The sequence below is a fragment of the Rhinolophus sinicus genome, chromosome 2, assembly GCF_057876585.1.
Source record: "Rhinolophus sinicus isolate RSI-liver-muscle chromosome 2, RSI-T2T, whole genome shotgun sequence".
In the NCBI taxonomy this organism is placed as follows: Eukaryota; Metazoa; Chordata; class Mammalia; order Chiroptera; family Rhinolophidae; genus Rhinolophus; species Rhinolophus sinicus.
In genome coordinates, this window is record NC_142502.1 from 161,877,709 (window position 1) to 161,898,846 (window position 21,138).

General features: G+C 37.8%; 1 protein-coding gene across 6 annotated transcripts in view; it reads right to left on the minus strand.

The window, feature by feature from the left end:
* The window catches only part of EML4 (EMAP like 4), a 141,054-nt gene that overhangs the window by 1,272 nt on the left and 118,644 nt on the right, over positions 1–21,138 (minus strand). For 4 of the 6 annotated variants that reach the window (XM_088796196.1, XM_019757066.3, XM_019757065.3 and 1 more), the window contains 6 exons: positions 16,051–16,139; positions 14,586–14,683; positions 5,613–5,700; positions 4,997–5,095; positions 2,243–2,373; positions 28–1,540 (listed from right to left, as the gene is read on the minus strand). In XM_088796196.1, the coding sequence (XP_088652322.1) occupies positions 1,067–1,540; positions 2,243–2,373; positions 4,997–5,095; positions 5,613–5,700; positions 14,586–14,683; positions 16,051–16,139 (979 nt within the window). In that variant the 3' untranslated portion in view covers positions 28–1,066. Of the gene's footprint in view, positions 1–27; positions 1,541–2,242; positions 2,374–4,996; positions 5,096–5,612; positions 5,701–14,585; positions 14,684–16,050; positions 16,140–21,138 lie in introns of those variants that run through there. The other 2 variants (XM_074331922.2, XM_019757062.3) reach the window with 1 other exon arrangement.

Genomic DNA, 21,138 nt, shown 5'->3' on the forward strand with positions numbered 1-21,138 from the left:
AAGTCTGTTAAGTATACAATTGATTAAAAAAAAAAAAAAAAAAAATCAGTTATTCACACTTCTGTAAAAAAGAATTTGCAATTTGCTGAGTATCTTATCCCTCTGTAATTAATCTGTATAAAAATTACAACAAGCCAATGAACTTCAAGCACCAATTCAATCATTTAAACTTTACTGTATTTTTTCCCTATTACCGCGGGAACAAGTTATGTTGAAGGCTAAGCTAAAATTAGCCAAGTAGTTATTACAGTTTGGTTTTATAGGCATGCGGTTTTCGTTTTCCATCCACTCGAATCTCGAATGCCAAACATTTAAAATGTTCAGGCCAGCAAAGGAATCCTTGGAGGAACCCATTTCTCTGAATATCAGTGGTTTAATATACATTAAAACCTCTTTAACAAACCACTGCTTTCTTAATTTTAAGATAAAATAGATTTGCACACAAGAAACTATGAGACGGTTCCTCATTACGACTTAGAAAAGGCAGCACCTATCTAGTAGACTAACAAGCACATCTGGACATCTACTGGGAGTGTAGGAAAATTGATTATTCAAGAAGGCAACACCACTGCCTGTGGCAATCGTGAAGTTTTTCTTAACTAAAAAATTTCTACGAGACACTTGGGGTGGGAGGATCTCTCATTAAGAGTTTTTTTTTCTTTTTTCTGATTTCCTTTTCTGCATCAGGAAAAGAGTAGCAGTCTGTGCCAGTAGATGAGTAACAGTGTTTGTGATGCCTCTGTTGTTCCTGAAGAAAACATGTTCAGATAACAAGGGTTTTGTTTTAAATCAATACAACTGCTGTTTTTGTTTCCAGTATTTACATACCACTTACATACGTAGTTATTTCTGAGACAGTGTGTCAGTCTTTCCTACTATTAAGTTTGGTTAATCAACACACACCAAACTGAACCTTTAGGTCCATTGCATTTGAGAGGATGAAGGTAAGACTACTGAAGAAAGCAGATCACGTGGAAACCCAAGTCTCGATCAACAGTGATTCTCCCTCACTTCCCGGCCTGTTACCTGAACTCCAGCTAAGACCACACGCACTGAGGTCCTGGTGTCAGGGCAGCAGCGAAGGAGCTTGCAGGTCCTCAGGAAGCGCACTGTCCCCCTGCTGCCCCCTCATCTCACCGGACGGCTCTTCATAGCCAGCCTCGCCCAGCTCTTCGCTGCCCCCTTCGCTCTGCTCCTCACTGTGGTCTTCGCTGGGCTCCACAGTCTGTTCCAGGCTGTTCTCCAGAAGTGTAGGAGAGTTGCTTATTCTACTTTCTTCTTCAGCTGTCTCATTTAAGGGCTGCGAAGGAGGCAGCGTGGGAGTATCAGATCGCATGGCGCTTTCAGTGGAAGAGATGGGGGCTTTGGGTAGGGTGGTATCCGCTACAATCTCGTTCTGAGGCAAAGATAACTTTTCCACAAGTTTCCACTGAATGATGCTCATGTCTTTTCCACCAGTTGATATCAGGTGACAGTCACTATGAGTAAAGCTGACATTGGTGACATGGCTGCTGTGGGCACTGTACTTGTGACTGGGCGCCTGTGTGAAATAAATCAGAACATGAGACTCATTCTTTACGCGGCTGCTTGGAGCAACAGGGTGACTAAGCTCGTGAAACAGGTCATTCAAATCAAAGCCACGAGTCCTCAAACCTGAGGACTAAAGCGAGCAGTAATTTACTTTTAACACCTATTTGTATGGGTGAAACAAAACAATTAGACATCTATGCATTCAGACGATATATATATATTATAAAAAATAAACATCTGTCTCTTCTGGATGTCAGATTGGTGTACTTAGTAACTGTTCCACGGCCAGGGAAGAACTGACTAGGTTGGCAGGATTATAGGTCCCTTAGGAAACAGTCCCAGGAATTTTATAATACTGATCATGCATATTGATCATATAATGTAAATCATACATTTATAACATTGGTCAACAAAATATTTTAATATGCTTAGAAATTTAAAACTGCCAAAAATAAAAATGAACAAATGGACCGTAAAAATGAATAAAATATCATTAGCTAGCTGCCTTCTGTAACTATCTTCTTGACCTGGATGAGGAAAGAGAAGATAAGCAATGCCAGCTCGGAGGCTTACAGAGGGCCCTGTTCTCCCCTGTGCGTTGCAGTAGCAGGGACAGTAATTAGTAACCCTACAAATATTTTCTTGCCACTGACACAAAATTATCCCCAAACAAAAGGCCCCACACAGCTAGTTTGTATGAAAGTGATTTTACCTTTGCTTTGGAGCAGGGGTACTGAAACAGATGGACTTTGCAGAAGTCATCAGCCACAGCGATCACCTTCCTGTTGTGGGACCGCACCAGTGCATTGATATCTGTCCCATCGGATCCTTCTGGCCAGACACCTTTCATATGGAAGCACAGGGGCACAGAAAAATTAGCCTCAAAAATATAACTGTGAGGCTACACAGGTTTATTTAATTTTAGATACTAATTTTCACCTGTATTCAAACTCTTAGCTGCTATTAGGTTGGAGCAAAAGTAATTGCAGTTTAAAAGGTTAAAAATAATTGCAAAAACTGCAGTTACTTTTGCACCAACCTAATAACATTTCCCTTATAAATTTCTTAGTGGCACAACACTTCATTCAAATAAAGTTTTATCCAAAACCTAACATAATAAAATTAAACCAAAATAGCCTCAAGATGGAAAGTTTAATGACCCCAAAATACTTGCTAGTAACCAGCAGGTGGTGCTAAAAATAACTTTAGTTTTAGCTTGACTCACCTGAGCAATTCTTCCTTTTTAAAATCTCTAGTTGGAGGGGAAGTTCTCAGTTACTTGTATAGCAAACTACAGAAACAAAGCCATAGCACTAATTCTTCAAAGTACACTCTGGGTAAGCTGTGTAAAATTTACATACGCTCTCACTCCCTTTCAGGCAGGCACTTCTAAGAAAACCTCAAAGTTTTAATGGAAATGCATAGGTCACCCAGTGGTTTACTACCATGCCATCCCACAGAATTTTCCTGTAACTATTACTTATGTCCAAAGATAAGACATAGCAAATTTAATTACTCTGAATCATTATGAGACACGGTGATCATGTTCAACATAGTTAGCACAAAATTCTAGATTAAAACTATGGAACACTGTGTTTCCCTGAAAATAAGACCTAGCCTGACAATCAGCTTTAATACATCTTTTGGAGCAAAAATTAGTATAAGATCCAGTCTTATTTTACTATAAGATTGGGTTAATACTATAATATAATAAATATAATATAATAATATAATACCAGGTCTTATATTAATTTTTGCTCCAAAAGATGCATTAAAGCTGATTGTCTGGCTAGGTCTTATTTTCGGGGAAACGATATATAAGGGTTGAGATGCTGGCCTCCTGTAGTTCTTTGTTATTCTAGAGAACAAATACCTTTCTGTTAAAATGTGCTAAACAAGTTCAAAACACTCCTTAACTGAAATCTCTTAATAAATAAGTATTATACATTGTTTCATTAAAATAACTAGGTAAATTATCAGCTACTGGCTATTGCTTCACTTTCACCCAGAATAATGAAATCATTTATGGACTAATCAGTTATTTTGTTTTTACTTTCTTTCTAGCCTTCTCCATCTCTGTAGCAATTGTATTTAGAACAGGTACCTATAGTTGATTAGTTTTTAAATGTACACAGCATAAAGAAACATTCAGATCTATAATTAGACTGGAGGAGAGAGACCAATTTTAGAGATATTGATAAAGGATAAATACTAATATTTTGGGTATTGCTTTAGGTATTGGTGCCACATCCATATCTACTATTCTAATTACAGACTATAACATCTCTCTGTAATTCTTTGCAAGCAAGGCTTTATTATTTTAACTTTTCCATTTATCCTCTAACTTTTTCAGGATACCTGCAGATTGGGAAAAGTTTAGAAAACTGTTACAGAGGACAGATTTCTAGAAATGTCCAAAAGATTAGGAATGATCCCCAAATTTTATCTTTAAATAATGTCTACTGAAAGTGCCTTTATGTTGTAACAAATGGTGCTGGGACAACTGGACATTCACATGCAAAAGAATAACAACTGTTGACAAGAATGTGGAGAAATTAACTCTCTACACTTTTGGTGGAAATGTAAATGTAGCCACTTTGGAAAACCATCTGGCAGTCAGTTCTTCAAAAGGTTAAACACAGTTATCATTTGACCCTGCAATTCCACTTCTAGGTATATGCCCAAGAGAAGTGAAAACATGCCTACACAAAAACTGACACACGCTTGTTCACAGCAGCATTATTTATAATAGCTGAAAAGTGGAAACAATTCAAGTGTCCATCAACTGATAAACAGATAAACAAATGTGGTCTATCCAGACAATGGGATATTATTCAGCCATAAAATAAAGTACTGACACATGCTATAACATGGATGAACCTTAAAAACATTATGCCTCGTGAAAGAAACCAGTCTCAATGGATCACAAGATACAATTCCATTTATATGAACTATCCAGAATAGGCCAATCATTAGAGGAAGAAAGGATTAGTGGTTGCTAGGGAGTTGAGGTGGGGAGTGACTGCTAATGGGTAGAGGGTTTCTTTTTGGGGTGATAAAAATGTTCTAAAATTAGTGATGATAGTTGCACAAATGTGAATATACTAAAACCACTGAATTGTACACTTTAGGTGAATTATATGGTATATGAATGACAATAAAGCTATTTTTAAAATGCCTTTAGAAATTTAAAAGCTTCAATTTTCATGTAGAGGAAAAAATGGAAAGGTTATCATGTAAATTTTTTTCGTCTTCCACATTTATCAGGGACCAAAAGTCTGCTGGATTCTGTGGAGAACATACCTTGTATGGTTCAGTCATAATACACTTAATTTCTCTGAATCTGCCATGAATAGACATAACACTAAAGAATACATGTGGACCATTTTTAATCGAGGAATTTAGTTAAGTAATTATAGGTAAAACCCCACAAACTGCCTTTTCCCATCGGGTGTCATGTCCTTACCAAAGACTTGAAAGCCTAGTACACAGGTGTATGTCGTCCAATCGATGTCCTTACACTCCGATCGATTCCTGATTAGTTTGCAGCCACTTGGAATGTCCCCTTTAAATTTAGAAACAGGAAATATAATCGTAATGCTGTGTACAAATGTATTTGAAAGTGCATCTTGATTCAGACTAGCCATGTTTACTTGTATTTATAATCCATACACTGAAAAACATTAAGACACATTTAAAAGGGAAAAGTGTTTAACGGGTTTTATGGAACTACAAATTGTTTCCCACTGAAGTGTTTTCCTTTTTTTGAAAAGCATAAATGCCCATCCATTATACTTCTTCCTGCCTCCAGGAAAAGTTGTTAAATACAAAACCATTCAAAGCGGCATCAATCTCCCTGAGTAATGTCTTATGACTGCATGTCTACACATATAAATTAACTCATACTGTCTTGGAGAAGTGAAGCCCATTTGAGAATCTCCTTCCTTAGACAGCTCAGAGTTAACGCGCTTTGGCAGGTTATAGGGCAGCATGTATGCTCTGCGCAATTCAGATCCCACACAACCTGTCCAGTCGTGCCCCTGGCAGACACACCTCCGCCACGTGTGATCACTCATACTTACAGTACAATATTTCATAATCGCCCGAGTTAGACATTATATACTTGTTGTCTGGGGACCAGTCCAGGTGTGTGATATAGCTGGAATGTCCCTAGGAAACAACAGATCAGTATTAGAAAGCATTTAGCGTTTTGAGTAATAAATAGCTTAATAGTCAATACTGTTATCTGAACAGGGCTCACAGCAGGTCTTCAGTTCTTTTTTGTTGTCTTTTTGGGAGCCAAAGACACAGGTATGTGAAGATGCCAATGAAAAATGCAGAACTCCGAAACTAAAGACATCTCACCACAGTGGAAACGGTAAGTGCCTGGAACGTGGGAGTGTCCTGTTGGCCTCTCCACTGAGATACCAGCGACAAGCACCTCCTCCCGGTGTTAGAGACTTCCAAGAAAGACAGTCTCCTACACTTGTGCCCTGAAGGACACTGCAGTAGGTACCAGACCTTATTTCAAGTCGCTGGTTAGAGTGATTTCATTTTTGAGAAAGAAGGACTGCTTCCAGGTTGTTCAGAGAGTACAGTTTTCCATGGTCCACCCCAGAGGGGCACATACAGTCACATGGAGGTCTAGAGAAATTCCTATCGCCAAAGAATATTCTGGGAGAAAAGTCACCCCATGCTGTTCTTCAGAATAGCTGGATCCAATATAATCATCTGACTCTTTAAAACATTCCTTAAACAGGAAGACAGTGATCTTCTGCTTAGGTTTTACTAATAGTAAAGTAGTTGGAAATTAAAAAAAACTACTAAATGGCTTCACATGTAAGCAGTTGATTTCCAATACACTATTTCAGATAAATCACACAGGTCTTACTGGTTTACCAAAGTTGATGGAGACCCAAAATCACTTTTATCTCTAGTCTGTGGTAAAACATTTAAATTCTAACGTACCTTTTGAATTACTAACTTTCTGCACAGGTGGCTTTATTTTCTAAGTTAATAAATTCAGCGTACCTTAGGCATAGTTTCAATGATTTATACAAAGTATTCTAATTATTCTGTTACCCTCCTGAAGTCTAACGACATGTCCTAAAACCCTGTTGGAACCCCACACTGCTGCGTGGCAAATACACACATTTATACATTTAAATGAATTTAAGTTATGTGAATTTGAGAACTGTGAAGCTTCCTGAAGTTACCAGAGATTAGGTTGTATATTAGAAAACACGTTGGGAATCACTTGCTAGGCACACAAGAGACCTACCAACCTAACAAGAAATCAATTTTCAAAGCCAGGAGGACGCATGTGGTGACTGGACAGTTTCTGCATCTGGCAGAAGAACGGGGCTCACACAAATCCTTTTCACAGTGCACAGCGATCTGATGCCTGGCTCTAAGCCATGCTTCTAAGATAAGAAAACTTGTGCTACACGAAGAATAATCGTAGCAAAGTACAATCTTCTAAGATTTATACATCCTAATGTAGACATATTTAAATTACCCGAACCTCTGTGAAAAGCCTTTAATAGCATTACTAGAGCATCAGAAGCATTGTATGTATGCCTCACACTCATGTAACTCACATCTGTGTTGGACACAGAACGTATTAGAAGGTAAATTAATACAAAGTATTCTTAAAAAAGACTCTTGAGTAGGAAACGTCCCTAAATATAGCAAAGACCTTGGGGAGATTGTCAATTCATACTGGCAAATGAACTGAATATTTTTTCCCTGGTATGGATTCCAATAAATAAGCCAAGAAAAAGTTAAACACAACTGTTGGGGGTCTATCCTGCTACCTTCCCAGACTCCATCTCGGAGAGCCCTTGGCCACCCAACTCATGGCCATGGAAGGTACATGCACAGTTTGGAGGAAAACAGCCTCAAGTATCACCCCCAGGGCAGAGACACAGCTGGGAGCAAAATCTAGTATATCTCCTTGAAAAGAAACAGGAAAGTATTCTAAGCTGGCACTTTCATTACTGCCATTAAGTAGTGGAATGTTGTGACCACAATAATAATCACAAGTGACAGAGCCCAAAATTACTACTCTGGAAAAATCGGAACTATTTTAGCCAAGTCTTTGTCAACTGCATGGAAGATCATTTTACATCAGTGGTTGCAACCCTGGCTGTGTACTGAAATTAACGCAGGCACTTTTTTTTTTTATAAGTACCAAGGCCCAGAGTGAGGCCTACTTTCCTTGGTAGGTATGTATCCAGGTGTCCCCTCACCATCTAGGGGTGTGCAATCTCATGTAGCAGCAGCTGGCCACCCGTGGCTTCCGAGTACTTGAAATGTGGCCAGTGCCCCCAGGAGACTGGACTGGATTTAATTTCATAAACCAAGTTGTTGTTAGTAGCTGGGATGCTAGATAATGTGGGTTGAGAACAGTTCATTTTTTCTCTCCTGATTTCAAATACCTCTTTTATTATCTAGTGTATTTCCACACGAGCAGAGATCTGTTTCTGGCCTCTCTTCTGTTCCATTAATCTATCTGCCTATCCCCAGCCAACAGTGATAATTTTGTGGTATGTGGAAAATTTCAGATGAACTTCAGAACCATTTTATCAAGCTCATAGATGTCACAATGAAAACTTAAGAGTGCATCAAATTTAGAGAAAAATGTGTAGACAATATTTTTTATCAAGTCTTTTCATCTGGAAACACATTATGTCTATTGTTTTGGTTCTTAGCTTGTCTTTCAGTCATGTTTCACATAGCTTCCTGTGCTTTTCTGGCTATGTTTATTTTCAAAGCACCTATGGTTTTTGTTGCTATTGCAAATAGGGTTTCTTTTTCCCATTACAGTTTGGATGTGCTTTTGCTGGTTGGAGAGAAAGCTGATCTTTAGAGCGTAGGTGCCAGTTGCCTATCTAATCCACATTCTCCCCTTTCCTGAAGCACCCAGCTAAGACACTATTTCCTAACCTCTTTTGTAGCTAGGGGTGGCAGAAGTCAGTGAGTGGGGTTTCCAGGAAAACTTCCAGAGAACCGACTTAGGAGGAGGAAGGCCTTTTTTCCCTTGCTCTGTTCCTTTCTTCTTTGAATTGAGATGTGATGACTGGAGTTCCAGTAGCATCTTACGGAGGATGACGGAGCAGAAAGAAAGAAGGGTCCTGAGTCCCTGACGACTTCTTTTAAATAAGAAAACATCCCTCATTTGTTTAAGTCACCAAGTACTACAATATAATTACTTCATAGTAATGTTGAAGTTACAGTAATACCGAATTGTACTGCCTTATCGAAATACTGCATTTGTTTTATGGGTTATTTTCTTGGAGATTTTTAGGTAGACAATTAAAAAGTCTTCCTCCTCTTCTTTTTGATTCATATTTTCAATTACCAAAATCCTGGCAGAAAGAACACTTGTTTCCACCCGCACTTCTTGCCTATCCTAGCAGACTTTGCAATGCTTTTTATTTTTAGTACCACTGCAACTTCAATATACTAAAGCTCCTAGGTTAACATACTTGAGTAGCCACCTTAAAAGGTACACAGGAATTTGAGCCAAACAGTTATGTTGCATTAAGGTGCATAATAAAATAATTTTAATCCTATGCAAAGAGAATAGAACCTTTAAGTCAATCATAACACTTAAGCTTTTTCAAGGAAAATACACAATTGTCCATAATTAGAAAACGATTTTGAACTTTCAGAGATTCATGTTAAATGCTGAAAACACCCCTTAGTACAACCCAGGGCTCATCCTAGTTACTGAGAAAGATGCTCCTGCTGCTGCTAATAACACCTAACACTTACTGAGTACTTTCTATGTGTAAAGCATTAAGTTTAAGTACTTTCCATACATTATCAACTCTAAATCTCACAGCAGCCTTAAGTGAAGATGCCCACTTAGAGCAGAGAGATGAAATAACTTCTGAAGTCACAACAAAGAATTGGTGGAGCTAGAGCTCAAACTCAGGTCAGATGATTCTAGACCAAATTAAGCACAGCATTTAATCATGCTTATCTTTTACTCATTTCTGTAACAATAAAGATTAGCAGAAAGCAACTTAAAAGCAGCATTTTAAAAAAAGGAATTTAGAAGTAATCAAGGACCTTTTCAAAACCTTTTCAAAACAGTTCAGGAAAAGCTGAGGTAAAAACTTCTTAACACTTAACACTCAAAAGACTCAGGGATCTTTGAGAAAAATCAACCGGCAGTCTTCAGATTCTTTTTAGCTATAAAACCCTTCTGCCATATTAAATCTTACTTTAGAAGCCCAACACGTAAAGCAAAATCAGATCCATGCCAGCCCAGCCCAGCGCCACCCACAAATCCTAGGGCTTTGTAGAACAGTTAAAAAGAGCGTCTGAACCCAAAGACTTCTTAAAAGGTCTTCTATAGCAGCAGTTACAAAATCAAGGAGCTTATACAGTGAATATGATACAATCATGAATCCATGAATCCTATAATTTAGTCAAACCACTTTAAAAAGTATTCACTAAACACTAAGAAGATGGAAGTTCTCATGGGAAGTAAAGGAAAGGTCATTCATAATTCTATGATCCAATTAGGAGGAACAAAGCCACAGACCAGGCCAAGGAGGTTTGGAGTGCATGCTGGAGGGCGATTTGGAGAACCTAAGGGCATCAAGAAGGCAGTGTGCTCCCAGCAGGGGCAAACGGGAAGTGAGAGGGCAGACAGGCCACAGAAGAGGAAATGAGAGGCTGTCACGGATGAGCAGTACGAGGGATGACTCCATTGCTTCCCCTCTATCCCTCCGCCACCCAAGAGGTCAGGCTCATGAAGAGCAAATTATTTCTTGGAAGATCACTGGGGTTCCTTCAAAGAGATAGGCCAAGACCAGCAATGTACAGTAAACAAACCTGAGCAGTGTGTGAGGAGGTATCATTTGCCACATAGCAGCAAGTACAAAAGCAGCTTCAGTAGTAAGTATGTTCTATCATTCTTCTTAACGTAGATCTTCGAGGCAGGCACATGTGAGCACTAATCTATAAGAAGCAAATACTGAGTAGTGCTCTATGTTATCCTTACTGCTTTTGTAGATACTGAGATTTATGCCTTTCCGCGGAATCTGTAATTGCCATTCTGCTGTTTTCACAAGCAATGTCTTACTGGCTATAGTCCAGTGACATAGTGAGTGGCTAGACTAAAATACAGGCGACATCACAAGCTAGGTAACGTCCATGACAGAGAATAAAGGCTCCTTGTTGGTAGACTGGGCTATTGGCAGAAATAGGAGGCAAATAAAGCATCTTACGCTCCCCTTCTGTACTACTCGAAAAGCAAGAAACTCTTTTAAAAGTTGAAAGGTATTTATTTTGTACTGCACCTATTTTTGCTTTGTTTCTAAGAAGACATAGATTGTCTTAGAACTAAATGCAAGGGTTAGACATGGGAGAGAGAAAAGGGAAGTGACAGGGTATGCGAAAAATGATTAAGCCAAAAATGCTCTTGACTAGACTCTTCTAATATGCTGAGGTTTTTCCAGGATTCTCAGGATTAAACAGACACATCAAAGTTTTAACTCAGTCTTTATCACCTTTGGAGACCATTTAGTTCATTCATGGACTTATACTGTACGGCAATTGTATTAATTGAGATTGGCTTGATTAGAGGGGATAGACCATAAAACAATGGATCGTGATAAATGAGCTCCTGCCTCACTTTTCTTACTCGTCAAATGAAAAGTCGACCAGATAATGCTCTCTTCTGCCCTTTATATGCTAAAGATTTTGATTCTAAATGAGATCAGTTTTAACATTTTTGAAGACACCTAGATGAGGAAATACACAATAAATTTAGAGTTTATGATAAGTTTTTTGAAACACTGAAATTTTAAGTGGGTAAGGAGAGACCTCAGGAAGACTATGAAAGCTAACTGGGGCAGAAAATGGAAATAACTTTCTGTGGATGGAAGATGAAGTTTTGTGTGTTTACGGAAACTACAACGAATGTTCCCCCAAATCTTTGAGAGTTAAAACTTTAGAATTACCATAAAACAAATCAATGCAGAAAAGGCAAAGAAGAGTTGTAATAGCTCCAAGGTCAGCAAGACTAGAATACAGCCTGACTGCACGTATGAATGTATCCAAAGATTCGAGATGGGGGTACGGTGGTCTGCAAAGAAAAGGAGCCACAGAGGCAAATGTGGGTAGCATCCACCTAATGTCCATGGCAGAGGGACCTGAACCAAGACCAGCTCTAGTGGCAGCTCTCACCCTACTGCGGGTGCAGGCGCCAAGCTTGCTCACTTTGCTTATACTCTGGTTTCACACGCACTACTTTTTTTTTTTTTTTGCCTAAAGGGAAGTGCTGGCTACAGGATGCTCACATCCTGTCCCTTTGGTATTTATATATCTTACTTTAAATGAATAAACTGGCATTCTGATAGGAGTTGGTTTCCTGAGGCTTGTTTATAGAGAGAAAAGTGAGCAGACCAGAGGAGACCAGGATTCAGTCCCTTGTCAGTACAGCTCTTGCTGCAAACTGGTATTTTATAAACCGGCTTTGGAGAATGTGGATGAGGTAAGTCCATCTCTCCAAAAATGGATCTTGTCTTGTTTCCTAGCTTATGAGATTGCCAGTGAGGCCTTGGCCTGTAATGACCATGCCACTGATTAGCCAGCTGCCCTCTACCAGAAGTGCTCCTTTGTGTGCCTTGGGTACCAGTCACCTCAACTGACATCTCCACAGAAAGTAATGCCGTGAAGAGGGGCAGGCTCCAGCTGCTTGGTTAAAATTTATTAGCGGGACATTTTCTGAAGTTCTAAATAATTTTCTGTAGCAACGGTGGTCACTTAAATACTGACTAGTAACAGTCAGTATTTGGAAATAAATATTGGAAATATTGGAAATAGAAAACAGCATTTGTACATAGAACTCTATGAGAACAGTTCAAGTTGCCATATTTTAACAAAGACCTGATCTTCACAACAATCCTGTAAACTATTATAACTCCAATTTTAAGATAATAAAATTAAGATTCAGAGAAGTTAATTAACTTGCCTAAAGTCGCAAATTAGTAAGTGGCAGAGCCAGCATTAGCCCAGCTTTGTCTGTCCTATATCATAGCAGACAACAGATAAAAGCAGTTAATATGAAACTCTAGGACCAGCTGGTGGAAGGAGACAGCAAGGAGAAATGACAGCTGGAAGCAAAGCACAAAACAGAAGATAATTAGAAAAGCAGAGTATTGAGCCTTCCATTATAGCCTCAAACAGTACTATAAACAGTTCCTAGGGATAGCTCAAAATAATACTTTCAAATACTCGACAGATAAAAGCTGCCTAATCGGAGAAGGCCAAGTCTCATGCAATTGATAAACTTGCCATTTCTCAACACTTGCAAGATCATTCTCATTATCCAGTGCCACACACTGCTGTTTCCCTTCTGAACCAGATGTACTATAAGAGCACAGTCCAATAATACACATATTGAAAAATCGGAGGTATTATCATATATTAGAAAGTTTGCGCTACTAAGAGGAGAACAGGGTTCTGCCACTATGTCAGGATATGACCAGGGACAAGTCATTTATCTTCTCTGAAACTCAGTCTCTTCATCTGTTAAATGAGGGCTGAGCTAAGCATGTGTTACCTTTGTGATCCCACAAGATTAAATTATATTTGAGATACTCTGTTTATTAAGACATGGGCTTTTTAAAAAAGGTTGAGGTAAGAAATAATTAAGAAAACTTTGGGGCCTGGTAGGGTAAACTTCAGGAATCCGAAAATTCCTTTCCGTGGAATATTTCATTTAACCCTGTTGTGCAATGAGGTGTTATTCCATATCACAAATATTAATAAATTGACTAAAAGATGGATTTATATAAATTAATGGACAATTCATAATGTTGTGTTATGGTAAACAAAAATATTTTGGAGAAATTCAAAAACTCAGGTTGTTTGTAGACCAGTTTATAGGCTAGTTTGAACATACAGTACAAAATCGCAAAAGAAATAAAGTAAATAAGTCTCTTCTTCAAATAGTGAGTGGCCTGGGTTTGGGTTACGTATATGCTTCTAAAAACTAATTCTTTTATTTATTCCCCTAAAACTATTTTATGATAAAAACTGTTAAAGAATCTGTGCCATTAATCACTAATTCATCAAGTGATTTGCTATAATCCTAACACCATACATACCAAGCTACCTCCTCATTTTCTACAAATATAAGTAACATATATTGAGTATGTACACACCATGCACTATTCTAAGTATTTTATATGCATTAACCTGTTTTAATCCAGTGAAGTAGAAACTGCTATTATCCTCATCTTATAGATGAGAAGACTGAAGTAGAAGGTTTAAGCAACTTGCCCGAGGTCACACTAGCTGGTAAGTTTGAAACAAGAATTCAAATCCAGGGAGTCTGATCCCAAATCTGTGCCCTTAACCACTGTGCTGTATTTCCTGCCTTTCTTGTCCTGTCCTCAGCTTGAGTGTGTACTTTTTGAGGACAAAGAACAAATCGTACGTGTACTGCCAATGCCCAGAGCACTTCTCTAGTTAGCAGAGAACCTGCCATAAGGTAACTACTCAGTATGTCTACAGAATTGAATCTAATCTTCATCTTACAGTGATAATCTAGTGAATCAGAAATGGGCAACAAATTAAAGGAAATATGTTTCTGTTAATTCCCTTAATGCAGACAAATCTCTGTAAATTATTTAAGTGGCAGAGAGGTGACAGGAAATACAGGGTGTTGGGGTGGGCAGAATCATGGGACACTGGGATTAAAAGTGAGATAGACACCCTTTTATCTCTGACTCACCTCTATTTTCAAAATGTTTTATTCTAAAAGTTTCCTGTGGAAATAGCTTTAAGAAACCACCTTAAAATCAGTCAGAGAGAGACAAGTATTAAACTCCCACCAAAAGGAGAAACCCTTCTAGAGTACACAGGGAACTGCAATACTTTACTATCAGGTAGAATCTGTTTTCAGAGATGGAGATTAAAGTTTAAAGCAGCTGAGGATAGAAAACAACAGATACACCAATGTAAACATTTAACTTTTTTTAACAGAAGTAAAATTTTCCAACAATTTCACAACTTAGTTTACTACTTACAGTGCACTTTCCGTATCTGCTATATTTTCTCCCATTTTCGGAGACTACATAGAGGTAAATAAAGTTGTCATGCGATCCTACAGCCAGGAAGGTGCCATCTAGAATGAAAACAGGAAAAAGCGTTGACTAGAGAAATATATCTACAGATTTATTTACTGTTACTTTTTGCACCTATACTAAATGACATTTTACAAATGTTAAATCTTATCAATTCAACTGTTATTTGGCATTTGATGAATCAATCTTCTCATCAGTAAGCACACTTGAAAAACAAATGGTCATCAAGTCTACTACACAATCCCTCTAGGAGATACTCACAGGCCTTGGACTCTACACCCTCACTCTAGCCTCATCTCTTTCTAGCTGGCTACGAACTGGCCTCAGGATGTTCACCTGCTTTTATAGGTCTAAGTACACAGTATTCACATGGCAAGTTAAGTACACAATTGCTTATTTCAGCTGGGCACACATGATCTCTCTCACTACAGGGTAGGTTCTCTTGGGAAGGGACCATGTTCTTTACAGTCTCCTCTGTTGTACTTGTCACACAGCAGATGGTCAGAAAAGTCCAACTGATCCTTGGATTGTAATCACTACATTTGCAGTAGTTATTTCTGACTACAGCACTGAAAAAAGCCAATCCAAAATAGAAAGCCTTTTCTGCTTCAACTCTTGCCAGGCTTATAGCTTGAAGCAAGTACTTTTCCTTCCTTTTTTTGACTCAGAGGATAGTATTCTGTGTTTCCTTGGATGAAACAACTTAGAAGTAATCAAAAAGATTCTTTGGATCCTACACTGATCCAACAACTACTGGAATATATTTTAGAATAGAAGCAAATGTCGCTCAAACTCACTCCAGGGAAGAATGATATGAATCAAAACCATAATAACAAGGGGAAAAGGAAACTGGAATACTATGGAAACTTAATTAGTATTTTTAATAAAGTACAAAGAATTATTCACACAAGGCTAAACAAATTTATCAAATTTTAATGAGTCACTGAGCATTTTATTAACAAACCAATCATTACTACGAAACTAGTAACAATGTAACTAGATTTTAAAGGATCTGAAGGGCCTATAAAATTTGCATATTCTGAAGACTACTGGAATTTCTTTTATATTCTCTTATATACAAAGAAACAGTTGCTAAATAGATTTAATATTCAGCCTGGTACTTATTCAAAATTCTAAATATGTGTAGTGCAAAAAAAAAGGGGAGTTGATTGCACTGTATTCTGCTTTCAATTGCAAATGTAGTTGTAACAGTTTGCTATAAGTTTATGTTTGCTTGATGATTTATAATGTTGTTTAACTTTAGCAGATCTTTTGCAGTTTCCTGCAGCAGAATTCAATCTGATGTTGGGGGAAATATATTCAATACTTAACAACTCTAGAGAGTAGAAGTGAAAATATGCAATTACAGAGATGCTGTGAATGCCAGGGTGGGGATAAATCTGCCTACCTACTGAATAGCGCATCACAGAGAGCTGTTCATTTCCGTCTGTGTGGATAGAAACTAGATCTCTGGTTTCTGCATCCAGAACAAACCACCTGTTAAAAAGTTAAAAAAAAAAAATCAAAATTTGTTTCAGATATTACATTTATAGAAAAAAATGGCTGACTTTCTTCCTCCCTTTTTTAATTTTTAAAAATTAATAAATTTTAATAATGCCCATAAGTAAGACATGTTTCCCTCCTTTAATGAGGATGAGTTCATTTTGCAAAATGTTGGGATACAAATAAATATATGGGCCTACACATAGTTTCATTTCTGTTTAGGTAGTCGCTGAATGCCAACTGTGTCTCTTTGCCAGGCACTGTCTAAATAGACTAAGATGACAAGATTTGGGTTCTTGAAGAGTACACTAGAGTTGGGGAAAAGGAAACGAGCCAAGTGCAACAAAGAACAATTAAGTGTCAATCTTAGAGATGGTGACTAGATATATAGTATAGGAACTCTCAAAAGGAAAATGAATGGTAACATATACAAGAAAACTTTTAGAAAAGACACAGGGTATGGGGTTGAGCCAAACACTGAGGGAAACCAGCACAGCAATTGAGGTAGGAGTGAAAGCTGCACAGCTACGGAGGTGGGAAGGAGCATGCACTGGCAGTGTGAAGGTGGAAGGGAAAAGCCAGGGCCATTCATTTGGTGTGATTTCAAAGGAATCAGCAGGGGGCACTCTACCTCTCCCACATCCCCAACACTTGTACATGGAAACTAAATTCTCTGAGTTTTTCATTTACATGAAAAGTCAAAATGTACAATCATCTTGAGAGTAAAACAATGACTTAAATCCAACTACATAATAAATGACTTATCAGACCTTTTTCTAAGAGAACTTGAATGAAGGGATGGTGTTTCAGAAGAGCACGGCGAGACAGGGGGTACCAAGAAAAGACTGGGTTAAGCGAGAGGAGGCAGACTATAGCCAGCATGCATAGCTGGTTGGAGGAGTTTAGAGTTGAGCACTGCTGGCTTAGATCAGGCACTAAAAAATATCTGTAGAATGAATAAATGAACTTAATATAAAATAAATCTTGAACATGACAAAACCCAAATTTTAGCAAGAATTACTTAATAGTGCAGTTTACAGGAAAAAAATAGGTTGGAGAGAATGTGAGACGACTAGAAAAACAAAAATCACTATCGTAATCTCAATATAACTGGATGAGACAAGAGTAGCAAGTTTTTTTAACTACTCAGATGGGAAAAATTCCACCACTAAAATAAGCCAATAACAAATCATAATATTGAAATTAACTGTATAACTAATATCTGGAAAAAAGACCATTTCTCGTTCAGATTAAAAGAAATACTCTTTAGGAGAGGAAAGGGCTTTAAAGAACTTTTTAAAAATGGAATGTTTAGAGATGTTTCACAGGCCTCATTCAAGGTAGGAGATGAAAGACTAAATGATCCCACTCTCTACCTCTATCAAGGAAATCTCTCTCAGATTAAACACGTTCATGAATGAATTTTAGTAACTTGTGAGCTATGGGTTGAAACTTCTAGGTAGCTAACCTAATTCATAAATTCTGTTTTGTTCTCAGGTAAGGGAAATAGCTTCTATTTGTGAATACTTGAGTTTAAAAGCAGGAAACTGGCACTTTGAAATCTATGCTGCATGTATATTATCATTTTCATTTCAAAAGGTATATGAGACATACTTTATTGCAACTAGACAGTACCCAGAGATTATAGGTTTCTTTTGAGAATGTAATTCATTAATCAATTTTATGGCTATCACTGTGAACCTCCTCTGAGCCAAGAAATGCCAAAGCTGATGCCAAGTGAACTGACCTTTCAGAGTAAGGAAACAAAGTATTTCAATTCAGACTGAACACATGCACCTAAGGAACAATGAGATACAGCATCACTCGGCAGGTGCCAGGTTTCAAATTTTTAATGAGTTCATAGGAACTTTACCATGCCTTTTTAGGCATTTAAAAATTATCAATTTTTATTTTGGAGAGGTCCCAACTGAAACTGTTTTAAGACTGTTTCCAAGTCAGTTTAATCTTCCCAGGAACACTGCAAACAATTTTATCTTTTTGGAAACTCCCTTAAAAAGTACTAAGAAAAAACCCAGAATGTCTGTTGGTATAACATGTAGAAAGCTAAAACTGAGTCACTTACTGGGTAGAGATGGCAGCTATCAAAAAACAAAACAAAACAAAACAAAACACAAAACCCAAATCCTGTCTACTTTTTCTGTGTAATTACATATCACAGATTAATGCTTCTACTTTTGGTAAATAATTTTTAGTAATAATTCAATACCTGTTATTAAAAAAACTTTGTTATTAAAAGTAAATAACTTCCATATGGACCCACAGCAATAATTTTAAAGCCCGCACTCTTTTCATTGCATGGATTTTGTTCTATCTTCCAAAAAGATTTCTGGGCTTAAGACCTCTGCCCTAACAAAGATATACAGAGAGCAGCAAATCCTCAAGAAAGATAATTTTCTAGAAGTAAACATTTAAGATTCCATTATGTTAAATGTATTCTTATTTTAGTCTAGAGTATATACATTGAAACCAAGCTTCTGCTTTAAGGTAATCTGGAATCATTATGGGGCTCTATATGGCTGGCCTAAAGGACTTAATGGATCTTTCTAAATATAACTGCTCAGTATTAGAGATGGGAAATCTTTGGTCATATATTTAAACTAATCTAATCTGTGAGTCAGATACCAAAATGTAGTACCATCATTTATCCTGATGACTTTTTTTTTTCCTGATGACTTTTTAAAAAGACACCGTACTGATTTCTTTAGTGGCAAAAAAAAGAATCAAAGATTTTAGAGCTGAAAAGTATCATACTTTAAAGTCCCTAATAAATGAATAGATCTCTTCATAACATGAGTTAAAAAATACTCATCATAATGTAAAGTATCCTCTAGGTGGCAGGTTTGTAACTTTCACCCCTTTCTGCTTCTTTATGATCTACTTACAAGAATAGGAATGTGGCTTTTATAATCAGAAAAACGTAAAGTCAAAAAAAGGGAAGAAAAGACCATTTCAACCCTCTTGTTCTACAAGTAAGAACACGGAAATCCTATGATGTCACAACACCTGACCAGTTGTCAACGAACTAGTTAGTGGCAGAACCAGGATGGATCACTTTATCACACCAGGGAAGGGAGTGATCCCAAGGAAAGTGCTTTCTCTCTGTCTTTGAGATACAGTAACATTTAGGGACCCAGAGAAGAGTCAGTAAAGGAGAACAGGAGTTTATAATTTAACTGGGGAGAAAGACTGAGTTAATACAGTGGCAAATAGTTCAAAGTAATATGAATTATACAAGTAGTAAGGATTACGAAGTTTCAGGCAAGCATACTCACTGAGGATGTGGGTGACTTACCGTGTTTCCCCGAAAATAACACCTAGCCGAACAATCAGCTCTAATGCATCTTTTGGAGCAAACATTAATATAAAACCGAGTCTTATTTTATTTTATGATATATGATATGATACTGGGTTTTGTATTGTTTGCTCCAAAAGACGCATTAGAGCTGATTGTCCGGCTGGGTCTTATCTTTGGGGAAACATGGTAGGATTTCATCACATCAAATGCGGCAAGGATACCAGTAGGTGGGGCATAAATAAGTGAAGAGGAATAGAAATAAAGTACGAAAGGGCTGGAGGGTTATACAAAGGTTAACTCGACCATTCTGGCTTGAGTGGTGAGGGAAAAAGTTTTTAAATCTTTAATGGGCTTTAAAAAGCTAGGCTAAGAAGTTTGGATTCTACGGTTTTGGTATCAAGAAGCCTTTAGAAACGTTCTTGTCCTAAATTCAGTTTCCTGGATTTGCTCAGGCCATCCCTCTTGCTTGATATGAGCTCCTCACTCTTCACTGCCTCTGCAAGGTCCAAGAAGTCCTTCAGGGAGGACCGATCCCACCCCCTCCCAAGTGTTCTCTGACCACTCAGGCTCACAGTGCTTTCTCTGTTGATCTCCAAGCATTAGCGTCCGTTTATTCAAGTAATACTAAACTACTCACATGGTAGCTTTTTTTTGGCAGATACATATATTTTTATTACTTTCAGGTGTATAAAACAATGTAATAGTTAGACATTTATACCCCTCACAAAGTGATAACCCCTTTCCCCCAATCTGTTACCCCTCTGACATCGTATATAGCTGTTATAATTCTATATGACTCTATTCCTTATGCTGTACGCCATATCCCGTGACTATATATATATTAAATTATAGTTGACATTCAGCATGATTCAGCTTCAGGTGTACAGCGCAGTGGTCGGGCATACTCATATGATATCTTTTTATGGCAGGGACCATGTTTTGTATTTCTTTCTGCCACTCACTGCATCTAGTGCAGTGCTATACAAGTTGCAAGAGCTCAATAAGCATTTGAAAAGTAACTCAGAACTGGAGAACTCAGGCAGAACTCAGGGAGATTCATGCTGATAGAGTTCAAAGACACTGGGCCTAGGGGAATGAGCTGAGGGGTACCCATGGGCCACGTTAAGGAACACCAAATTACACAGGGAAAAAGCTATTCTCTTCTAATTGGAAGTTTTCTCTTTTCATTACGTCAAAGAAAATCTCAGCTCGTGCTAATATATCTTTGCCATCTTCCTTTGAGCAGGAGCATTTCTTATGCGCAGAACCTTTATAGTCAACAACAGTACCTGGCTAGAATTTGGTAACAGTACTTTAGTTACAGTCACCATCAGCACTGACGAGTAGAGCTGGAGTAAGTCTCTCCAGGTGTAGGGTCCTGTGAGTCCACGTCAAAAACGAAATGAAATTCTTTACTACCCATTTGTCAGGCTCATTTTCCTGGCTCGCTTCCTTGTCAAAGCTGTCACTCTATCCTTAGGGATAAGAAACTTTGGGGTCTTCTCTAAAGTCACCTCTCAGTCCGCCCACCCCCTTTTCATCCCTATATATTATATATAACTATATTATACATTATATATAATATGTTCTATATACTGACTCAGTTCTGTGGATTCCTTTCTTTGAAACAATTTCCAACTTTAACCTTGCTTTTTATTCTCCCTATGTTCAAGTCTA